This window comes from Pelodiscus sinensis, chromosome 3 (assembly GCF_049634645.1).
Source record: "Pelodiscus sinensis isolate JC-2024 chromosome 3, ASM4963464v1, whole genome shotgun sequence".
Classification (NCBI taxonomy): Eukaryota; Metazoa; Chordata; order Testudines; family Trionychidae; genus Pelodiscus; species Pelodiscus sinensis.
Genome location: NC_134713.1, coordinates 112,705,695 through 112,730,175, shown reverse-complemented (window position 1 = coordinate 112,730,175; position 24,481 = coordinate 112,705,695). Strand labels below are relative to the sequence as shown.

General features: G+C 44.4%; 1 protein-coding gene across 3 annotated transcripts in view; it reads right to left on the bottom strand.

Annotated features, from left to right (window-relative positions):
• TMEM181 (transmembrane protein 181) overlaps positions 1-24,481 on the bottom strand; it is a 72,609-nt gene that overhangs the window by 34,808 nt on the left and 13,320 nt on the right. For 2 of the 3 annotated variants that reach the window (XM_025180656.2, XM_075924548.1), the window contains exon 2: positions 3,447-3,550. In XM_025180656.2, the coding sequence (XP_025036441.1) occupies positions 3,447-3,550 (104 nt within the window). Of the gene's footprint in view, positions 1-3,446; positions 3,551-12,842; positions 13,075-24,481 lie in introns of those variants that run through there. The other variant, XM_075924549.1, reaches the window with a different exon arrangement.

Below are 24,481 nucleotides of genomic sequence, written 5' to 3'. Positions count from 1 at the left end.
CATTTTGCTTCAACTACCCCAGACTAACACGGCTACATTTCTATCACTATTCTATAATAATGAGTTTGGTCCATGCCCTATCTCATGAAGATAAGAATTGCACAGCATAGCCAATTCATGAAGGAAATCAAAGGTCATACCACACTTTCAACAGAGTACAAAGAGCCATGAATTCCTTACAACAGAGTTGCACAGGGTCATCCACATCATTAGAACAACATGCAAGTATAGGTAGATGCAATGCAACACACCACTGAACAAAATTCAATACTGAGAATGGCCAGTCACTAGACTGAACAGGTCAATTTTTTACTTTCAGGAATTAAAGCCCTCTGTTGCATGCTTGCAAGTTCCAATCAAATAATTGGAGATGAATGTAATGTGTATAACAGAATAAATGGCCCAATTATTTAGCTGAGTCAGAAACAGCTCTAATGAAGCCATTCCCATCTTAATAGTTCAGAGATGTAATCTGAAAACTGTATTTACATAAAATCATATTAAGGGCCACATATTGCCCTTGGATGCCCCAGGCACTTCCCAGCAGTGTCACTCTCTTACATATGACAAGGATGGCAGTTAGTTTTTTATCTTAAAATGTCAGGACCAAACTAACACATCCAACATAGTTCTATTTTATGGCTGGTTTTTGCTATTTTACACCATTATTTTTTATAATTTTTAAGCAACTTTTCAGCATGGCAAAGTTCAGCAGCACCAAACAAGAATTCTAAGTTCATTCTGACCATCCTGCAACTGAAGAGCATGGAAAAAAATTTCTATCTGGTATATTATCAAAATAACATACTAAAATATGACAGATACACCAAACTCTACTCTCAAGACCAACACCATCACTCCCTTGGCTTCTGAGATCCTGGAACATAATATGGCCCATACAGAGTAACACAGGAATCCAGCCACATTTTAAACTGTAGACTCAATCACTATTAATGAAAAGTTGTTTGTCCACTTTACAGTATTATCTAAAATATTCAGTGTTTCTATGGTACTGTTCATCCAATGCATTACAAACAATTAATCCACAACACCTTCACGGGGAAGCAAAGTAGTAACCCCATCAGTTTTGAGATGGAAAGACTGAGGCAGAGAAAGGATAAAGTTTAGCTCTCAGTATACACAGCACTCTTATTCAAGAGACTCATGTATATTCACACACTACTGCAAGGTATCACTACTGCCAGCTCTGCAGAAGCCACACACCACTGGAAAAATAAACTGGATTCTTTTCTGGCTTATGCATCAGAACATTTAACAGTATTCCTAGACCTAATTGCAGGGTCAGTCACTTCCCTCAGTTACACCTGTGCAATCCTCACTGTAGGTAATAAGGTTGTACAGCTGTAACTAAAGATGTTAAATATCGGTTAATTGAACAGTCGAGTAACCTCATGAATTCTTATCGGTTTGTTGACTATTTTATAGTCCCTGGGGGCGGGGCCGGCAGTCAATGCACTCCCAAGAAGACCCCTGCCACTCCGCGCTGCTGCCACTGTATCAGAGACAGCAGTGTGGGATGCCAGGTGGGAGCTGGTGAGGGGAGCCAATTTAAAAACCAGCTCCCCTTGTGGACCAGCTGCCTGTCGCCCTGTGCTGCTGCCTCTGATAAAGAGGCAGCAGCGCAGGGTGGCAGCAGCGCCTGTCTAGGGAGTGGGCTGAATGCCCAGACCCAGCATGAGCCAAAACTGAGCTGGGCTACCTGCCCAGCTCATAATATGCTTCTAATAGTATTCCTTCCAAGACAATCATTTCCCATTCTGTATGTGTGAAACTGATTGTTCCTTCCTAAGTGAAGTACTTTGCACTTGTCCTTGTTAAACTCCATCCTATTTACGTCAGACCATTTCTCCAGTCTGTCCAGATCATTTTGAATTATGGCCCTATCCTCCAAAGCACTTGCAACCCCTCCCAGCTTGGTATCATCTGCAAACTTAATAAGCATACTCTCTATGCCAATATATAAATTGTTGATGAAGTTATTGAACAGAACCAGCCCCAAAACTGACCCGTGGAGCCCCACTTGTTATGCCCTTCTAGCATGACTGTGAACCATTAATAACTACTCTCTGAAAATGGCTATCCAACCAGTTATGCACCCAACCTTATAGTAGCCCCATCTAGGTTGTATTTCCCTAGTTTATTAATTAGAAGGTCATGCGAGATCATATCAAAAGCTTTACTGAAGTGTAGGTACACCACATCTGCCACTTCCTCTTATCCACAAGGCTTGTTATCCTAACAAAGAAAGCTATCAGATTGGTTTGACATGATTTGTTCTTTACAAATCCATGCTGGCTATTACCTATCACCTTATCTTCCAGATATTTGCGATGAATTCTTTAATTATATTTGCCCACACATACACAATCGTAAGCTTCGCCTTTTATTTGTAAACTGAGCACATTTGAGATGAAGTCATTGAGACAGGAGGTAGATCACTACACAATACTATTTTCCAACAGCGCCCTTTTGTGTAATACAATACCTGGGTATTCAGCTTTCCAATACCCACTCCTATGCTTTAATCGCCAGACCATACTTTCTCTTAATGAATTGCTTTTATATCTCAAATGTATGCTGGTATTTTATTAGACACCTGTAATCAGCAGACCAAGACTTCTTAGACATATCAATCTTCTTTTAGCTAATCTTAAATGTACAATACTCTAATTAACATCTACCTCAGTTAGGGATGTTAAGAAGTGCTTAATTCATTAATTATGTAGTCAATAAAAATGTTGTCAACTACACAATTAATCAATAATGGGTTAGCACTGCAAGCATTCAGTCCCAGCTTGCGCCTGTCCGAAGAGAGATTCCCAATACGGTTCTGCAGGTAGGCACGCAGCCCGGCCCAGTTCGGGCTCACGTCGGGTCCTAGGAGTGGAGGTAGCTCCTAGGATCCGACGTGAGCCCGGACTGGGCCGGGCTGCGTGCCTGCCTGCAGAACCGGATTGCAATAAAAGTATTCTAGGAGCTGGGTGGGCAGGCAGCTAAAAATTTTAGGCAGCTCCTATAACATTTTAATTGCAGGGCTGCAGCGAGGGTAGCTTCCAGGATCCAGCGTGAGCCGGGACTGAGATGGGCTGCCTGCTGACCAGTTCTTAAAAAATTTACTGGCAGGAGGACAGGGGGGAAAAAATGCATGTAGTTGATAGCAATAATAGATAAGCAAAATGTTATTGGTTAATCATTTAATTGTCCACACTATTATACCCCTAATCTCAGTACAGAAACTGCGCTACTGAGCAAGGAAATCTATTTAATACATATGTAAAAATAAACCTGTAAACTCTAAATGCAAACTTGCACCTATGTCTATATCCAGAGATCTCAAGACACTAGGCTCAAATCTGTGGAGAGTAAATTATTTACACAAGTTAACATATGGAAACAAGCAAAGCTTGTAAAAACGAGAATCTTACCTGCAATTCCTATGAAGACCGTCAAACCAAAACAAATGAAGAATACAACAAAGACCAGGACAAAGTGCCGTTTGGACAGCGTATACAATCGCATTGGTGCCAACCTGCATGAAACAACAGAAAGCACAAAATTAGCACTCAGTAATGGCACTTATAAAAAGAGACTGCCTCAGACAGCCCTCAAATAATAATAAAAAAAAAAATTCTGTGGCAATGCAAAATACTAAGACGAATCCATCAATAATGCAGATTTATAGAACAAGCATAACAGTTTTCTTTCAGCCCTGAACACTCAGCATCACCAATTTTCTTTTTTTTCTTTTCTTTTTTTGGTGAGGGACAGGATTTTAGAGAATTTTGGAGCTCATCTTGCAATGAAGTGAGAAGCTCCAACTCTATTAAGAAGTTCAGTCTTGCCAGAAGCAGAGAGTCTCTTCTCTGTCCTCAAAAGGAGGAGCAGAGAGAAGGCTGGGACGGCTGAACTGATGGTAGTGGCTGGGATGAGGATTAATTGCTTGATGGGAGAGGGAAAAAAGCAGATGGGGGGGGGGTCAGAGCTCCTGCAGCAGGGGCTAATATTTTACCCAAGATATTTGGGAGAGCGGGCAACACCATCACACAGTGGGGTTGGGCAGGGAAGTAAAAAATTAAAGGATTATAATGTGGGGGTTTGTTCTGTCTTTTGGAAATCTCATGATTGAGGTGGCCCAATTTCCAATTTTTCATTGCTAGAAGCTGAAAATACTGTACACCAAAGAATGTGAGGTTCTTCTTGTCCTAGTATTATAAACAGCAGTTGCCACACTTGTCATGCCACGATCTTTCAAAAATGCCCCCCGTTGTCGAAAAAACCCGCGTCTAAACCATGGTTTTAGTTTCAAAATGGCGCTTGGTTCGAAACACATCATGACACAATTATGCAAATGAAGCATGGGATATTTAAATCCCCGCTTCATTTGCACTTTCGAAGTGCTTCATTTACATCCCTCTGCCGACAGAGGGTTGTAGTTTAGACATAGCCTAAGTGCCTTGCAAGTATGGACACCTCAGGAACTACAGCACTGTGAGCTGATTTACTGTGCTGTAACCTGCTAGTGTAGACTGGATACAGGAAACCAACTCAACGAGAGGCACAGAACTTCATGCACAGTGGCTTCAGAGCTAGGGTGCAAGGGTGAGCACTTCATTATCTTCTACATAGTAACTGGTCTGGAAATGTCCCATAATCCCTCCAATGGCCACTCCGTTCATTGTTTTGAACTCAGCTGGCTGCCCCGCAGGCATGCACATATCCTCTTTCAAAGCTCCCTTTCTGACAGTCCCCATGCTGAGGTGATCTGCTCTGGGACACAGAGCAAACAGTTCAGGCTGAATGCCTGCTCTGTTGAACACAGAGGCAGAGGGAGAGAGGAAGAGGGGTGTGTGTGTGAGGCAGAGGGAGAGAGGAAGAGGGTGTGGGGGGGGGGGGGAGGGTAGAGAGGGTGGTGGTGGTGGTGTGTGTGTGAGAGACTGCTGTGCAAAGAGTTGGGGAGGGAGGCACAGGCATTAATGTTGGGGTTCTCTCTGTCCCTACTGCAGGATGAGTTGTTTCCTATTGCTGCCTGAACTTACAAGACAGCAGCACGCTGACATCCCACAAGACATACACACAGTGTCTCTTCCCCCCAAGACATACACGCAGTCCATGTCACACACTCTCCCCCACCCTCTGTTGAAAAGCAGCTGTCAGTGTAGTAGGATGACCATGGAACAATGGGATTGGGAAACTAGCAACAGATGACACTGCATGCCCCATGCAGCACTGCAAACCCTTCCAAAGCACCCTGCAGCTACTTGAACAATGCCACAATGCACTGCTTTCTGTGGCATTGCAATAGTTGCCCCACTATCACAAGGAGCTCAGAGTTGACACACAACAGCTATTTTCATAAGAACATAAGAATGGCCATACTGGGTCAGACCAAACATCCATCCAGCCCAGTATCCTGCCTGCCGACAGTGGCGACTGCCAGGTATCCCAGAGGGAGTAAATCGAACAGGTAATGATCAAGTGATCTCTCTCCTGCCATCCATCTCCACCCTCTGACAAACAGAGGCTAGGGACACCATTCCTTACCCATACTGGCTAACCGCCATTTATGGACTTACCCTCCATGAATTTATCTAGTTCTCTTTTAAATCCTGTTATAGTCCTAGCCTTCACAACCTCCTCAGGCAAGGAGTTCCACAGATTGACTATGCGCTGTGTGAAGAAGAACTTCCTTCTATTTGTTTTAAACCTGCTGCCTATTAGTTTCATTTGGTGGCCCCTAGTTCTTATATTATGGGAACAAGTAAATAACTTTTCCTTATTCACTTTCTCCACACCACTCATGATTTTATAGACCTCTGTCATATCCCCCCCTTAGTCTCCTCTTTTCCAAGCTGAGAAGTCCCAGTCTCTTTAATCTCTCCTCATATGGAACCTGCTCCATACCCTTACTCATTTTAGTTGCCCTTCTCTGAACCTTTTCTAATGCCAGTATATCTTTTTTTAGATGAGGAGACCACATCTGTATGAGTTATTCAAGATGTGGGCATACCATGGATTTATATAAGGGTAATAAGATATTCTCCATCATATTCTCTGTCCCTTTTTTAATGATTCCTAACATCCTGTTTGCTTTTTGGATTGCCGCTGCACGCTGAGTGGACGTCTTCAGAAAACTATCCAAGATGACTCCAAGATCTCTTTCCTGATTAGCTGTAGCTAAATTAGCCCCCCATCATATTATATGTATAGTTGGGGTTATTTTTCCCAGTGTGCATTACTTTACATTTATCCACATTACATTTCATTTGCCATTTTGTTGCCCAGCCACTTCGTTTGGTGAGATCTTTTTGAAGTTCTTCACAGTCTGCTTTGGTCTGAACTACCTTGAGCAGTATCGTCTGCAAACTTTGCCACCTCACTGTTTACCCCTTTCTCCAGATCATTTATGAATAAATTGAATAGTCCCAGCAGTGCTCTGTGAGCAGCATTGTAACTACCAGCTCTTTACATCTGCCAGTTAGACAAAGCCTTAAACTACACACGAGTAGTTTAGGTAAAACAGTGCAAACTCTTGTGTGGACACACTTATACTGATTTAAATTGCATTAGTATATACTGCTGTATATTGCATTAGTATGAATTGAGGTAAGAGAATGTTGTGCTATTTGTAATTTTCCAAGGGCTTTTGGTCCTATGTGTTGCCCAAAACTGCTTGCATAATTAGGAATGTTGTACATTGGATAGTTCTTAGACAGTATTGGGAAAGAAATAAACATGCATCATAACAAGTAGTTACTTAGTTGCAGAATATCATGAAGCAGTTAAAATCAGGATCACATAAAACATTTTATTATTTCTTTATGCATACATGTATGTCTTCAAGTTAACAGATTTCAAAGCATTTAACGTGGACACAAAGCACAGCTAAAATAACCATTCTTCTGAGTATCTCAATACTCAGGTAAAGTAACAAGGATCCTCATCCACAATATTCACAGGCTGGCTTGACAACGAGGGGCATGTAGGTTGTTTATTTACTTGTAAACAACAGAAATAACGCAAGCTTCCCCATCCCACCCTGCTGAAACCACTTATATACACGGCAGTTCAGTTTTTATGCTCACTCAGTATTAGATGGTGTCATAGGTGTACAAAGTATTTTACACATTTTATAGCTGAATAAGACAACAACATGGGCTTTGCTGAGAAGAGCAGAATTTACAATCTTGTATGAAGAACACAACAAAATGACAGACTACTTGGGGAGGAAAAGAGGAACAAATGATTCACAGGAAATACTGAGGGGGGGTACTCCTCTTGGGGAGCCCAGAACATTAAACATACAGTGTGAGCGGTTTCAAATCTGTCACCGACATGATTATCTATGTATATACTTTAAAAGAATTTTCCCAGCAAGATGGAAGGAGGGAGATGGGCAGGGTGAGGAGGAGTTAGGGAGGATAATGGATAGGAATGGAGGCAGAGGGATGGGGTGTAGGAATGGAGGAAGGGGGTAACAATCGAAGGAAGGAGGTGGGCTGTGGGTCATGGAGCTCTGGGCCCCAGCTCTCCCCCACATCTTCCCCTCCTTACAGCAGCGTGCGTACTTCCCAGCAATCTGACGCAGAGCCTCAGGGTTTCCTTCTCTCCTCCCTTTCCTGCAGGAAGCCAGTGCTGGTGCTGTAATCTTGCATTGGGGAAATGGTTCAAGGTAGAGTACCAGGCAGGCAACAGCCCAAGCTCGGGCCAGGCGGAGGCAGCAGTTCCCTGCAAGGTCCCGAAGCGTTGGGGCCCCAAAACGCAGCAAGGAGGCGCTGCTGCCGCTACCCCTGCCACTCTCTGGCTTGGCCCCGGCCCTCCTCCAGCAGCCAAAGGGGAGCTGAGAGACTGGAGCTGCGACCAGGGGGAAGGAGCAGGGGCGAGAGTGGGGCCTGCCTCTCCCCAGAAACAGGGATTTGCAAGTCTAGTGAGCAGGAGACAATGCCCCCTAGTTTTTATTTAAAATAATTTAAACTTCTGTTACTGGTGAGTTATCACTGAAAGGCTTTGAAAATATGTATGTAAGGAAGGATTTCAGTGAAGTGGGACTAGAATACAAGAAAGACTGTTCTAAGCAAAAGAGGCAGCACAGAAGAATGCATAAAGATAGACTGGAAGAAAGAAATAAAGGGAGTATTTAGATGTGAGTTTATGTGTAAGAACTTAAAAAACAACAAATTGTCTTTCAGCACCTTAACGACTAACAAAACATGTAGATGGTATCATGAGCTTTGATGGGCACAACCCACTTCTTCATATGAATGGAAACATTAAAGGTCCAATTTCAAAATAAATAGGTGATGGGGGGGGGGGGAGGAGTCATTTAGAGTTTCCATGCTACATGAAGCTGGTAGAGAAGTTTCAAATAATTAAGTACCCATTATTTGGTTTTTTATGTCATTAGGCTATATCAAATGTAGCCAGCCATCCAGCCAAAGTCTTTATTCATACCTTTGTGATAGGAATCAAACCGGTAAATGAAGTTAAGTTCCAAGGCTTCCCTGCGTATTTGGCTTCTGGAATTGACCTGAAACTGCACGATGACTTTGAGATCCATTAACGCAGGGCTACTCAACACACAGCCCCTGGGCTACCCTTCTGTTTGCGGCCCACGGTGCAGTTTGCATTTACGCAGGACTCAAAACACAGCCTGCGGGTGGAACCCTTTGAACATGGCCTTCACTGGGATCATGTTCCACAAGGGCAAGGCGTATCCCAGGTGGGGCGAGCATTGAAAGAGGCAGCCAGCTGGAACAGATGGGCACAGGGTGTCAGCGTTTCTAGGCCCCAGGGAGGAGGTCCATGTATATGCAACCACACTTTAGTTGCAGCCCTCGGCATATGCTGAGAGTATAATTGTTGTCCCAGGGGCTTCTAAAGTTGAGTAGTCCTGCATTAAAGAGTGCCCAGCCAAGTTAAAATGTTCCTCAACAGGTTTGTGTGTGTTACCTTTCTGGCTAGCTGATTTGTGTCCATTAATTCTGTCCCACAGAGAAGTAAGAAGTGAGATGAGGAGAAAATGAAAGCAGAAAAAAAAAGCAAGCAGCAAAAGTTGTACAGAGCATTGAATCAGAGGATGAAAAAGTCAAAGCAACATACAGACTCAATCATAGGCCTCTGATAATACACTTGGGCTACGTCTACACTGGCCCCTTTTCCGAAAGGGGCATGCTAATTTTAAACTTCGTAATAGGGAAATCCGCGGGGGATTTAAATAAAGATGTCCGCCGCTTTTTTCCGGCTTGTAGAAAAGCCGGAAAAGAGCGTCTAGACTGGCCCGATCCTCCGGAATAAAGCCCTATTCCGGAGGATCTCTTATTCCTACTTCGAAGTAGGAATAAGAGATCCTCCGGAATAGGGCTTTATTCCGGAGGATCGGGCCAGTCTAGACGCTCTTTTCCGGCTTTTCTACAAGCCGGAAAAAAGCGGCGGACATCTTTATTTAAATCCCCCGCGGATTTCCCTATTACGAAGTTTAAAATTAGCATGCCCCTTTCGGAAAAGGGGCCAGTGTAGACGTAGCCTTGGACTTCTTTAATCCAGCAATCTTGGGAAATAGTGTTTGCCAGATTAAAGATTTTGCCAGGCTGGGGAGGGAGCAAGGCGAGATGCGGAAGGCACTTTTCCTGGCACTATGTCCCTCATAGCTCCCAGGCATCACTCCCCACCACTATGGCAGGGAATGCCTCCGGCAGAGCTCATCACTTCGCAGTCGTTCCTTCAGCTTGGTGGCATTGTGAAAAATTAGGGACTCTCGAAGTACGGAGGTTATAGTACAATTTGCAATATGAAAATGCTTTCCAGAGAATAATAAGGAAATCCCCTAGGAATGGTAAAGGCGAATCCTTGACTATGCAAGTTAGCTTGATCTGCAAGTGTTTGTTCAAATAGCTATCAAATTTTAGTGAAATGTTCCTGTTCTACTAGATAAGTTAAAGACAAATGTACACACCAACATGCAGTGCATGGCGCAGAAATAAGGAAGGGATAAGGTTCAGAATTAACCCTCTGGCACAAAGACTCAAGATTTCCAGAAACTCTGTACTAATGTTGTTGGTATTAGCATGACCTACAGATGCTCTAGAATCATCAGCTTCTGCAATTTAAGTGACTATTTCAATTGCAATATTTCCGTCATCTTTGTACAAGGAAGTTAATTTCCTTTTAAGATCATGAGTTAAATCTTGTCCTATGTGAAGAATTAAAATGTCAGTCTGTCTCATCCTAATTAATCTTCATTTAAATACACAAGCTGCAATAATGTGTGAGTAGCAAGTGTTTTTAATCCACAATGATAAATTAGCAATATTTTGAATGATGCTGCTCAACCGACCCTCTTCCCTGAATAACTTGGTCTCGTCCACATTGTACATAAAATCTGTCATCCAAAGTTTTTAGAATGCTTTCTGCATACCCTTATTTTACAGATGAGGAGGTTGTGACAATATAGACAGCAAGTTAGTTTCAAAGAGCAGAACAGAAATCAGGTCATCTGCCCCCATTAACCTGAGTATCTTTTGTCGGTTGTATACTGTTCTGTATACAGTTCGCTTCTTTGTCATCTTCAACTATTAATTTCCATTTTAGGATCACTGCTAAAGCAGGCTTTACTAGGACCTCTTTGGTTTATACTGTGGTTAAATATTTTAGTTACATTGGTAGTATTTCATCCACTTCTACTTTTTTTCTTTGAAGACATTAGCCCCCCTGTCTCCTAAGAGATTTGAAGATTCCTGTTTCCTACTACATTACTTCTATGGTTAATAGCTATTGCAGGCAGAGGGAGGGAGAAGGGGTGATTGTAAAAAAAAAATTGCAATTTCCACAGTGTTTTATACTGCAGTTGTTATATAACTGTAAGTAACTGCTACACAACTATTTAAACAAGTTTTTGTAGTGCTTTTTAAATAAACTTCCTTATGTGTAGTTTATCTATTGATGGATAGAGAATTAGACTTCCTAAACCATCACCATTCAGATAATCAATTGAGGCAGCATGTGTTTAACAAGCTTGTGAATAGGAGACTTTGTAAATGGCAGCAACAGAATTTTGTATTCAAATAACAACTTCAATACAAAAAACACAAAGTACTTTGAAAAGGTGGGCATATATCCTCTCAGTATTCTCATCTGTAAAATGAAAGATTAAGTAATTTGGTCACTCGTGATTTTGTTCTTATTTTCTGAATAAAAGATTTAAGAATCTCAGTACCACTTTGACATAGTAGTGTCTTCACTGAAGAGTTAATGGGAGAGCTACAAGAGGCAATAGCTATGCCAAGAGGGAGATGCTAACCTGTCAACAAAAAGCTGTTTACACAAGGGTGGGGGAGATTAGGTAGTTATATCTGACTCACTGAGAGGTATGGATTTTTCACACCTCTGAGCAATAGTTATTCTGATGTAAGTTTACAGCAGAGACCTGGCCTGAAACACAAGGTAAAATCCTTCAACAAAGGAAAGAGACTCTAAACACAATGTTTATGTTATATGACTTAAAATCCAGACCTGTCTCCAGGTGACTGAAAACTGCCAATTTGTATTAGAGGCAGTACAATGTTTTGCAGTTCATAACTGTGACCTTCCAAGTTTCCCTAAAGTAGCAAACATTCTACTCCCTAATTTCTGGATAAAGTCTGCATACAAATGCATGCAGGTAAACTAAAAAATCAGAACCACCCTAAAATTCAACAGCAAACTAAACAAACTGCACATTTAAAACACCAGCAAACATCCTAGCAGGCACTCAACCAAAGCAGCCTTCCTTAGAGATCCACATTCACTTGGGCAGTGTTTCTCAGTGACCAATCCGTGGACCAGCCCCACCCCAAGGTCTCCCTAACAGGTTAGGAAGGCAGCAGACCACTCCCTGGTCGTGTCAAAAAGGTTAACACTGACCTAGAGAACTGACACTTCAGGGGGTAGCTGCATTAGTCTGTACAGGATAAACTTAAAAAACAACAAATAGTCTGGTAGCACTTTATAGACTAACAAAACATGTAGATGGTATCATGAGCTTTCGTGGGCTGTGCCCAAAAAAGCTCATCATACCACCTACATGTTTCCTAAGTCTCTACAGTGCTAACAGACCATTTGTTGTTTAAGTTCATCTAGAAAACTAAGTTACTATTTAACTAGAGGTTAAACATAGATGTCACCTTGTCCTTTAATTTCTATGTAAAAACAGCTCCATACTAAAAAGACCCCCATCCGAGGTTCTAGACACTTTCGAAATACGCTTAAAATACAATGTTAACGTGACTGCTACAACTTAAACTGCCCAAAGCATCAGCTTGTTTCCTTCTTCCACCTAATCACGTTTCCTCCTATTGCCAGCCACGCAGGCCAATGGGACTTACAACTTCTCCTCACCTCTACCCCCCCTCCCCCCCGCTGGACAAGAGCCGCCTTCCCACCCCAGCTGTGAACAGCCGCTAGAGGATGCCTGGGGGCACATTATGGGGGGGCGGGGGGTGCTGCGCTCCCGACCAGCACCACGGACCCGGGGCAGCCGGTGGGGCAGCTTCTCCCCCCCACCCCGGTACGTTCCGCGCCCCCGGGGCCAGCTGCGAGGCTTTCCCGGGGCTGCGTCACACAAGCGCCGGCAGCAGGGGCTGGGGCGGGGAGCGGACGCCCCGGGAGGGTCACAGAGCACCGGGAACGGCCGCTCCGAGCTGCCCTGCCCAGGCCGGTCCGGGAGCGCTGCCTAACGGCGCCGCGACAGGGCCAGTCACGGGGGCCGCTACTGCGGGGGAGACGGGCGGGAGCGCCCCGCCTCGGGCACAGCTCGGAGCCCCCTCCCCCCGCGCCTCCCCCCCACTCACAGCTCCATCTCCGAGCCGCATGCGCACTGGCGGCGCCTCCTCCCACGGCAGGGTCGGGAGCGAGCCGCAGCCTCACATCCGCCCGTGGCAGAATCAACGTCCACCCTAGCGCTTCCGCATGCGTCATCCAGAGAGAAGGGCCTCCGGGCGCACCTGCCAGGCGAGGGAGGCGCCAGCCGGCTACGGGGGCCGAAGAGGGACACACGCAGTTACACCCCGATCACACCATCCATCCCTGCCTCCCCTCGGGGACGCCGACCTGCCTGCGTCAGCCAGCGAGCCCCGCCCCCCTCACCTTCGAGCCACGCGCCCTGTTGGCAGCACGTGAACCAAAGGGCAGGGGGCCGGATCGAATGGGCTCAGCGGCACCACGCCCGGCCCTGGGCAGGCACCTCTGCGTGCGCCTGGCGCGGGCGTTGCAGCCATTGGCCTGCACGAGCGAGCGCGGCTCCTCTGCCAGCAGCCCGGGGACCAACAGCAGCCCCGCTGCGCCACTGAGCTACCAGCGGGGGGCTCGCCCGCACGTCCAGCGCTGCAGCTTTTCCCACAGCAGGGCCAAGCCGCCGCCGCCGAATGCCCCAACAACGCTGCAGAAATGCTACTTTAGCTGGACAGTAGGATGCCTATGGGGGAGGGAGCTTCTCCCTTCAGCATAGACGTGCTAGGAAGGAGAAATCTTCCAAGAGATTTAGTGCTGTTTACATGGGAGTTAGGTGGGTGTACCCGCATGACTGGCCTAAGCATGTTAAGTATCCTGTAATTGACTAATCAAGTACTGCAGTCAGTGAATTTTTACATGGACTATTCAGTTAGTCAATAGGGCAGCAATTCAAAGGGGTAATGCTGCAGGGAGCCGGGGATCAGCTGTGTGGCACTGCCCCTTTGAAACACTATTGGCTATTTCAAAACAGTGCAGAGCTTGGGGTCCTCCCCCTTGCTGCCTCTATCTGATAGAGGCAGCAAGTTAGGGGAGTGACAATCCTGTCGACCATCCGATAAGCATTTGCTTATTAGATAGTCGACTAGTCCTTAACAGCTCTAGTCTGACCTAAGCCATGTGGTTTTTTCACATTTGCATTATGCAGTTTTACTGTTCTAACTGTGTAGCATAAACCTTACATCATGGTGACATATGTGTATTCCTAACCCTGGTGTGCACTACAAATTTATGCTGGTATAATACATCCCTCCAGGGTGCGGAAAATCCATGCACCTGCTTAATCCTGTTATACCATCCTAACTTCTGCAGTAAATAGGGCTGTGTTGCTGGAAGAGCTCCTCCCACTGCCATAGCTACCACCTCTTGGGGAGCTGTGTACCTGTGCCTAGGAGGGAAGCTCTCCTGTCAACACAGGTAGCATCTTTAAGCACTGCAACATGCAGCACTGTAAATGTAGACAAATACATAAGTATGGTAAGCAAACATTCATTTTCCTCTACTGCATGTGTCAATTTGTTTACCTTTTGGTTGTGTTGGTCTATTACAGTGATTCCCAATCTTTTCCAGATGGGGACCCACTTTGACAATTCAGGAAGACTTGGTGACCCAAGGCAATTAAAAAACGGGGGGAGGAGAGGGGACAGAGCCACCTGGGGACACACTTGGTGACCCTTTTGAAATGTAATGGTGACCGATATTTGGGTCCCAACCCATGGGTGGGGAGCACTGGTCTATTGTTTAATCTCCAAGATTTCCCCCTCTCATCTCATAGAATACTAGGACTGGAAGGGACCTCTAGAGGTCAATGAGTCCAGTCCTCTGCTGTCACTGCAGGACCAAGTACTGTCTAGACCATCCCTGCTAGACATTTATCTAACTTACTCTTAAATATCTCCAGAGATGGAGATTCCACAACCTCCCTGGGCAATTTATTCCAGTTTTTAACCACCCTGACAGAACAAAAAACAGGACTACAGGCAGTCCCCGGGTTACGTACAAGATAGGGACCGTAGGTTTGTTCTTAAGTTGAATTTGTATGTAAGTCAGAACTGGTGTCCAGATTCAGCTGCTGTTGAAACTGACCAACAGTGGCTGAATCGGACACGCCTGGGGCAGAGCAGCTGGAGTGCTGCTGAGTTGGTCTGGTAGCACCGACCCATGGCGCGGCGGGACCAACCCGGCAGCACCCCAGCTGCTCTTGGGGACGCCTGGGGCAAAGCAGCTGGGGTGCTGCCGGGTTGGTCCCGCAGCGCCGCTCCTCGGCGCTACTGGACCAACCCGGCAGCACCCCACCTGCTCTGCCCCACGTGTTCCCAAGTCAGCCACTGCTGAAACTGACCAGCGCTGACTACAGGAAGCCCGAGGCAGAGCTGCTCTGCCCTGGGGTTCCTGGAATCAGCTGCTGATCAGTTTCAACAGCGGCTGAATCTGAACGCCTGGGACAGAGCAGCTGGAGCGCTGCCGGGTAGGTCCCCGCAGCGCCGCACCTCAGCGCTGTGGGACCAACCCGGCAGCCCCCCAGCTGCTCTACCCCAGGCGTCGGCAAGAAAAGCCTGGTCTGCTGTGGGGGGGCGCACTAGCTGCGAGGGGGGGCGTCCTCCGCGGCGAGAAAAGCCGCTCCGCATCTCCCTGGTCTGCTGGGGGGAAGCGCCCCGCCCCCCCGTGCCACCAGAGACAGCGACAGTGGGGGAGGCACCCCGCACTAGCTGCGTCCCGCCCCCTCCCAGTTCGTAACTAGGGGTCCGACTTAAGTCGGACTGACGTAATCTGGGGACTGCCTGTATGTAGCACTTTAAAGACTAACAAGATGGTTTATGAAGTGATGAGCTTTCGTGGGCCATACCCACAGCTGATAAACTATCTTGATAAACTATCTTGTTATTCTTTAAACTGCTACATAGTCCTGTTTTTTGTTTCCGCAATACTAGACTAACACGGCTGCGTCTCTATTACTATCCTGACAGTTAGGAACTTTTTCCTTTTTCCTAATGTCCGACCTAAACCTCCCTTGCTGCAGATTAAGCCCATTGCTTCTTGTTCTATCCTATTAAACAGAGCCGGTCCCAAAACAGACCCCTGAGGAACCCCACTTGTTATACCTTTCCAGCCGGATTGTGAACCATTAATAACTACTCTCTGAGTACGGTTATCCAGCTAGTTATGCACCCACCTTATAGTAGCCACATCTAAGTTGTATTTGCCTAGTTTATTGATAAGAATATCAAGCGAGACCATATCAAACGCCTTACTAAAGTCTAGGTATACCACATCCACCGCTTCTCCCTTATCCACAAGACTCATTATCCTGTCAAAGAAAGCTATCAGATTGGTTTGACATGATTTGTTCTTTACAAATCCATGCTGGCTGCTACCTATCACCTTGCCACCTTCCAAGTGTTTATAGATGATTTCCTTAATTACTTGCTCCATTATTTTCCCTGGCACAGAAGTTAAACTAACTGGTCTGTAGTTTCCTGGGTTGTTCTTATTTCCCTTTTTATAAATGGGCACTATATTTGCCCTTTTCCAGTCTTCTGGAATCTCTCCTGTCTCCCATGTTTTCCCAAAGATGATAGCTAGAGGCTCAGATACCTCCTCTATCAGCTCCTTGAGTATTCTAGGATGCATTTCATCAGGCCCTGGTGACTTGCAGGCATCTAACTTTTCTAGGTGATTTTTAACTTGTTCTTTTTTTATTTTATCTTCTAAACCTACCCCCTTTCCCACTAACATTCACTATGTTAGTCATTCCTTCAGACTTCTCAATGAAGACCAAAACAAAGAAGTCATTAAGCATCTCTGCCATTTCCAAGTTTCCTGTTACTCCCTCCTCACTGACCAGTGGGCCTACCCTGTCCTTGGTCTTCCTCTTGTTTCTAATGTATTTATAAAAAGTCTTCTTGTTTCCCTTTATTCCCGTAGCTAGTTTGAGCTCATTTTGTGCCTTTGCCTTTCTAATCTTGCCCCTGCATTCCTGTGTTTGTTTGCCTATATTAATCCTTTGTAATTTGTCCTACTTTCCATTTTTTATATGACTCCTTTTTTATTTTTAGACCATGCAAGATCTTGTGGTTAAGCCAAGGTGGTCTTTTGCCATATTTTCTATCTTTCCGACACTGCGGAATAGCTTGCTTTTGGGCCCTTAATAATGTACCTTTGAAAAACTGCCAACTCTCCTCAGCTGTTTCTCCCCTCAGTCTTGATTCCCATGGGACCTTACCTATCAGCTCTCTGAGCTTACCAAAATCCACCTTCCCGAAATCTATTGTCTCTATTTTGCTGTTCTCCCTTCTACCCTTTCTTAGGATTGTGAACTCTGTGATTTCATTATCACTTTCACCCAAGCTGCCTTCCACTTTCAAATTCTCAACCAGTTCCTCCCTATTTATTAGGATCAAATCTAGAACAGCTTCCCCCCAGTAGCTTTTTCAACCTTCTGAAATAAAAAGTTGTCTCCAATGCAGTCCAAGAACTTATTGGATAATCTGTGCCCCGCTGTGTTATTTTCCTAGCATATATCTGGATAGTTGAAGTCCCCCATCACCACCAAATCTTGGGCTTTGGATGATATTGTTGTTTAAAAAAAGCCTAATCCACTTCTTCCACCTGGGTAGGTGGCCTGTAGTAGACTCCTAGCATGACATCACCCTTGTTTTTAACCCCTTTTAGCCTAACCCAGAGACTCTCAACACTTCCATCTCCTATGTCCATCTCCACCTCACTCCAAGTGTGTTCATTTTTAATATATAAGGCAACACCTCCTCCCTTTTTTCCCTGTCTGTCCTTCCTGAGCAAGCTGTACCCTTCTATACAAACATTCCAATTGTGTGTATTATCCCACCAAGTTTCTGTGATGCCAACAATGTCATAATTGTATTTATTTATTAGCACTTCCAGTTCTTCCTGCTTATTACCCATACTTCTCGCATTTGTATATAGGCATCTAAGATACTGATTTGACCTTGCCTCCCAATTTTGCCCTAATTCTCCTTTCTCCCTGCCATTATAGCCCACACTCCCTCCCATTTCCGACCCATCTCCCAGGTCTCTCATGATCCTGTTTTAAATTAACAACTGCAGGGAGTAATGACATTTAAAATTTAACAATAGGACAGTTTAAAGCACTAGCTCAAATAGAATTCTAAGAATAATTTATTTTCCTAATGTATGTTTCTAATGATCTCTGCTGCTCCAATATTATTTTACTGTGTTACTCCAAGTTTACACCAGTGGAAATCCATTAATTTTTCTGGAGTTACACCAACTGACAACTGGAGTAATACAATGCTGATTTAGATATGCAGTATCTAGAAAAGGGTTAGCTGTTTAAGGGCCCAATCTTGCCTTAGTGAAGTCAGTGGAAAGTCAATGGCCTTTGAGCTTAAGCCTCAGGTCTCACAAGGCACCTGAGGCATGTCAGTAGTAATATCTAAGGGCTCACTGCTTAGATGGATTGTCAGTGGCAGACCCAAGTAGAAGAGTGACATCAATGGGAACTGGATCAAGACCTGTCATACTGCACACTTTGATGTTATACAGATTACTTTAAACACCACATCTCTTTTTATCATACTCCTTACACAGCTATACACTATGTGTTAGAAAGTTGACAAAGCTGTTTAACAGGACAAAGAGCTTCTTGTAACTGCTCTAAATGCTGCTCCAGGAACTGGCTGCAGAAGGCATTACAAAATAAAATGTGCCTACCACCTCTCCAGAATTAAGAATGTCACATATGACACGCTAAGCCTCCTCTACTGAATATGTGCTTCTGCACATAAGAATAGCCATACTAGGCCAACAGTGGCCAATACCAGATGCCCCAGAGAGGGAACACATTACGTGATCTTCCCCTGTCACCCATATCCAGGCACCTGGATCTTCCAGGAATTAAGCCAGCAGACCAACACCTTTCTGAAGTTACTTTGCTGCTGCTTTTTTTATTGACGCAAGTACAGTAAACTTCCGATAATCCAGCACCTTTAGGACCCAGGGGGTGCCGGAGTATCAGATATGCTGGACTATCAGAAGGGGGGGCTATGAGGGGTCTGGGGTGGGGAGGATGCCACCCCAGACCCCTCATAGCCCCCCCTTCCGATAGTCCGGCTCTGCCCCAGGCATCCCCAAGTCAGCCGCTGCTGAAACTGATCAGTGGCTGACTCCAGGAAGACCGGGGCAGAGCTGCTCTGCCCCGGGCTTCGTGGAATCAGCTGCTGGTCAGTTTCAGCAGCGGCTGAATTGGGGACGCCTGAGGCAGAGCAGCTGGAGTGCTGCTGGGTTGGTCCCATAGCGCTGCCCCATGGCGCTGCGGGACCAACCCGACAGCACTCCAGCTGCTCTGCCCCAGGTGTCCCCAAGAGCAGCTGGGGTGCTGCCGGGTTGGTCCCGCAGCCCCGAGGGGCAGCGCTACGGGACCAACCCAGCAGCACCCCAGCTGCTCTGCCGCTGGCTTTCCCAGTTCAGCTGCTGGTCAGTTTCAGCAGCGGCTGAATCGGGAAAGCCGGGCGCAGAGCAGCTCCAATTGTCTGGCTGCCTGGAGCACTTCCGGGTTCCCGATGGTGCCGGACCATCGAGAGTGCCGGAGCATTGGATGCCGGACCAATGGAGTTTTACTGTACCAAAGTAACATCAGGGATTCCAACTACATTGGGCAAGACTGATTTTACAGATTAAAATCCAAATTCTGTAATACTCATGTATCTAATTTCATTTATAGGAGTAGTCTAATTTCCCAGCACTGCACCAAACAGAATTGAAGATTGAGTCACTAGTCTGTAAGTGACATGAGACAGTCTTTCCTGAACAGTACTTCAAGACATTAAGGATACATCTACACAGCAAGCAAACACTCAACGTCAAGCGTCAGAGTGCAGTCTATAGCCTTGGGCTCACACTGCAGCATTAGAAATGGCTGTGTAGACATTCAAGCTCTGGCTAAAGCTCGGGTTTTGAAGCCTAAGAAGAGGGGGCGAGCTTCAGAGCCTGAACCACAGCCCAAGCACAAGCATCTACACTCTTATTTTTAGAGCAGTAGCACCACCCTGATTCTGTAGACCAAGCTTTGAGACTTGCTGTGGGAGGAGTATGCTTGCTATGTAGATGCACCTAACTGGCTAATGATTTAAAGATTAGAGATGAAATCCTGAACATTTAATAATGAGAATTGCCTACTCACATCCCTTTTACAATAAGGCAACTCAGTGGGGCCAGATAACAAAATACATTAAATGCACTTGCTTTTTACTGTAAAAAGCTGGGTATGAAACTAGCTTGGGTCACAAGTGAATTGAATTTGATGATCTCATTCTGGTTGCCAGGGGACATTTTCCGTATCATAAAATTACACAGCAATCTAGTATGATAGATTTTGTGTTTTCAGGAGAGGCACAAAACTGTAATACCAGAGGGTCTTGAAAGTCAGGACAGAGCTACATTGAATGAGTCATGTGATTCAGCCTTCATAAAATGTGCCCACATTTGCTATAGCCCAGATGAGACCTTAGATCTAGCAAGATTTACCTACTATCTTTCGAGTTGGGGTTCAGTATGATCTTTATCTTCTGCTACAAACTGTCTGTGAACACAACTGTTTTGCCTATCAGCTTTCAGGTAATACCCACTTCTATTGCCTGTGAAAGTTAGCTTGTACCATTAATCTCTATCATGTTAAAATTAGCTATATATTTAGAAAACAAAGCCAGACAGGTTTTTATGTTGAATCAAACCTATTCATCTAAGGTATAAGGACTGACGTCTTAAATTTTGAGTCTTTGTGTGTTTAATGCATAGAAACATAACTTCACCTTAGAGACAGTATCCTATCTTTTGAATGAGTTTTGAATAGCTATTTCAGTGGAAAGATAATGTGAACATTGCCATCACTTTGGGACCAGCTTGAGTATACAAGAGATGAAAATGTTTTTAATGTGCAATGTTACAGATGATCTAGTCAGATTACGAGTAGTTACAAATTAAAGCCTATCTAATAAGAAATTGCTTTAAACCAGTGGTGGGCAACCAGTGGTCTGAGAGGTGCATTCAGCCCAATTTTGTGTGTCCCATGAGACATTTTGTTTACTGTTGCCTATGCACAGGATTGCCAGATTCCACTGGTTTTTGTCCACATCGTTTTTCTCCTACCAGTATTACAAAAGCAACACGCACTTAAAGCAAGGCCACGTGAAGTGAGGTGCGTGCTGAGTGCATGCAATATTGTGAGCATCTGTGCTCCATCTACATCCAAAGTGCTGCTGTGGTTCAGTCAGACCACCCTGCAAATTCTAGGTACACAAGCTGTTCTATCCCAGGATACCATCTTGGTTATGACAATCTTGTGGCCCACTCAGATGAAGGGCCACACTAGGCTAGGTTTCCCTCACTGCTTTAAATACACTACTTAAAATATAACAATATTGCATATACCATGGCTGTATGGATAATCACTGCACAAATGTCAACGCTTATCTAGTGAATCTTCTGAGAGACTGGACAACCGTCAAAGATTCACTGAGCAGGCAGAAGCATGGAGCTAGACAGGGTGAGTTTAGGGACTTGATAAACTAGGATTCGTGCTACTCTTTTCTTTTGATAATAGCAAGTATCAAATATAATTAAAGACATGAGAAACCTGCTGTCTATGCCAGGAGAAAGTTCAAAGTACTCCCCAGCTTTGATGTTTATCATCTGCAGAGGATAGAATCATCTCAGAATGAACCCCATTACACCAAGAATGTATAGATGGTTCACAGGCAGTGCAAGATGGTGTATAATAAAGGCTTATCACATCTTTTAAACAACCACAGTACTTCCTGTGCAGTTTACTTACATGATGTACTGTTTATGTTATGGTCATCCTTTAACTTCATTTATCAATGATAGCATTACATATTTTATGAAATTGTGTGATTTATAATATTATTACAGATATGTGGGACCCAGTTCATCCCTACTATAACTTCGGTGAACTCCGTGGAAACATGCCAGGGATGAATTTGGCTAATGATGTAGATATTTGTACAGGCAATTAGAACTATGATTAATGGCATTATTGATTATTTAGTTGTCTGGTGCTAATATAGCTTTGAATACAATTAAAAGAAGTGATAATTTTATCCAGAATAAGTATTCAGGAATACCAATTAAATGAGGGAACATGTTTGTGAATTTTAATGGACAAAAACTGATATTCCAGGATACAGAATAAGGCTCTGAGGATTCAGACTAATCTAGGAGGTTATTTCTGATCCAGAATAGGCCTTTGTCAGGATGGCACTGCTAAATAACACTTTGAAGCAACTAGATCAGAAATGTGCAGCTTTGCAGCTCCCACACCTTTGAGAGCTTTCAAAAAACCTTTCTATCTTGGGGCTGGGAAAGAGATGGAACAATATATTTATAATATGAATATATATACCCATTTTTGCTGCTGGAAAGAAAAGCTAGTCACAACTTTTATTATTCATTTATATACACCCTTAGTATTCTCACAAACATTGTTTTATCCTTGCAATACCCCTGTGAAGTAGGGAAATGTTATTGTCATTTTACAGAAGGGGATAAGGCACAGACAGGTTAAGAGACTTGCTCAGTCACACAGGAAGTGTGTGTCATAGCTAGGAACCCAACCCAAGCACCTTTACTTTGAAAAGCTCTAGCAATTCCACACTTTGGAATAGGCATTTTAAATTTGCCAAGGGGTAGCCTTTGTGTCAGAGATGAGCCTAACCTTATACTTAAAAACAGATGAATCATTTTTGGCAAGTTATATGCAACTGCAAATATATTCTTATACTGGGAAGTGTTGGACAGCCTTATCAACAGGCAGTGCTGCAAGTCCAACTATAACACGTTCTTTGTTTCACTACACATACAAGATACTTTATTAAGTAAAATACTTAATGAACTGCATTCACATACACGCCTACTGCTTTTTGATGGACAGAATATTGTCTTATTTAAAAGAGAAAAATATTGCAGTCTCACTATAGATTATTTATCTTAATCCCTGGGTATTATTACAAAGCTCAACATCAGGAAAGCACTTGGAATACAGAACTTCTCTTAAAAAGCTGATTAGTCAATAATGATGCGTGCATATAGCCTAAAATTATTGATTTTAGGTAGCATCAAGCCTGCAGCTGCTTTTAGTTATAGATCTGCTGTGACATCTGTGGAGTTCCATAATTTGACCACTATACTACCATTTGAAGCACTATTTCCTTCTGACCCCCGACCAGGATTGTTCTATCTACTTCCCAAGATCCATAAACCTGGGCACCCCGGACGTCCCATCATCTCTGGTATTGGCACGCTCACTACTGGTCTATCCAGCTATGTAGACACTCTTCTCAAACCCTTCGTAACCAATACCCCCAGCTATCTCCAAGACACTACTGACTTCCTAAGGAAACTACAAAACATCGATAACCTCCCCAATAATACCATCCTTGCCACCATGGATGTAGAAGCTCTATATACCAACATCCCACATGTAGACGGATTACAAGCAATTAGAAACACTATCCCAGAGGACACTACTGCCAACCTGATAGCAGACCTATGTAACTTTGTTCTCACCCACAATTATTTCCAGTTTGAGAACAACTTATACCTCCAGATCAGCGGCACAGCCATGGGTACACGCATGGCCCCACAGTATGCTAACATCTTTATGGCTGACCTAGAACAACGTTTCCTCAACTCCCGTCCCCTTTCACCCCTCCTCTACCTACGGTACATCGATGACATCTTTATGATCTGGACGCATGGCCAAGAAACACTGGAGATATTCCACAGAGATTTCAACAACCTACACCCCACCATCAACCTCAGCCTGGACCATTCTACACGAGAGATCCACTTCCTGGACACCACCGTACAAATCAACAATGGAAAATTAGACACCACTCTCTACAGAAAACCCACCGACTCATACAGTTACCTATATGCTTCCAGCTCCCATCCAGAACACACCACACGATCCATCGTCTATAGCCAAGCCCTTCGATACAACCGCATCTGCTCTAATCCCACTGACAGAGACCAGAAGCTTCAGGATCTCTACCAAGCATTTATAAACCTCAACTACCCACCCAGAGAAATAAAAAATCAAATTGAAAGAGCCAGACGAATACCTAGAAATCAACTACTTCAAGACAGACCCAAGAAAACCAACAATAGAACACCACTTGTCATCACCCACAACCCCCAACTAAAACCTGTCCAACACATTATCAATAAACTACAGCCTATATTGGAACAGGATACCATACTCAAAGAGGCTCTGGGAGACAGACCCATAGTCTCCTATAGACAACCACCTAACCTCAAGATGATTCTTTCCAACCACCACAGGACATACCACACTAATACCAACCCTGGTACCTTCCCTTGCAACAAACCCCATTGCCAGCTTTGTCCACATATTCATTCTGCTGATACCATTATTGGACCTAACCAACTGAGTTATAAGATCAAGAACACATATTCCTGCGCATCCAGAAATATAATCTATGCTATCATGTGCCGAAAGTGTCCGTCTGCTATGTACATTGGACAAACATCTCAGACACTTCGCCAAAGGATTAATGCCCACAAAACAGATATCAGACAAGATCACAAAGAGAAAACAGTTTCTTGTCATTTCAACCAGAAAGGACACAGTCTTAATGACCTGCTAACCTGCATCCTACTTCAGAAG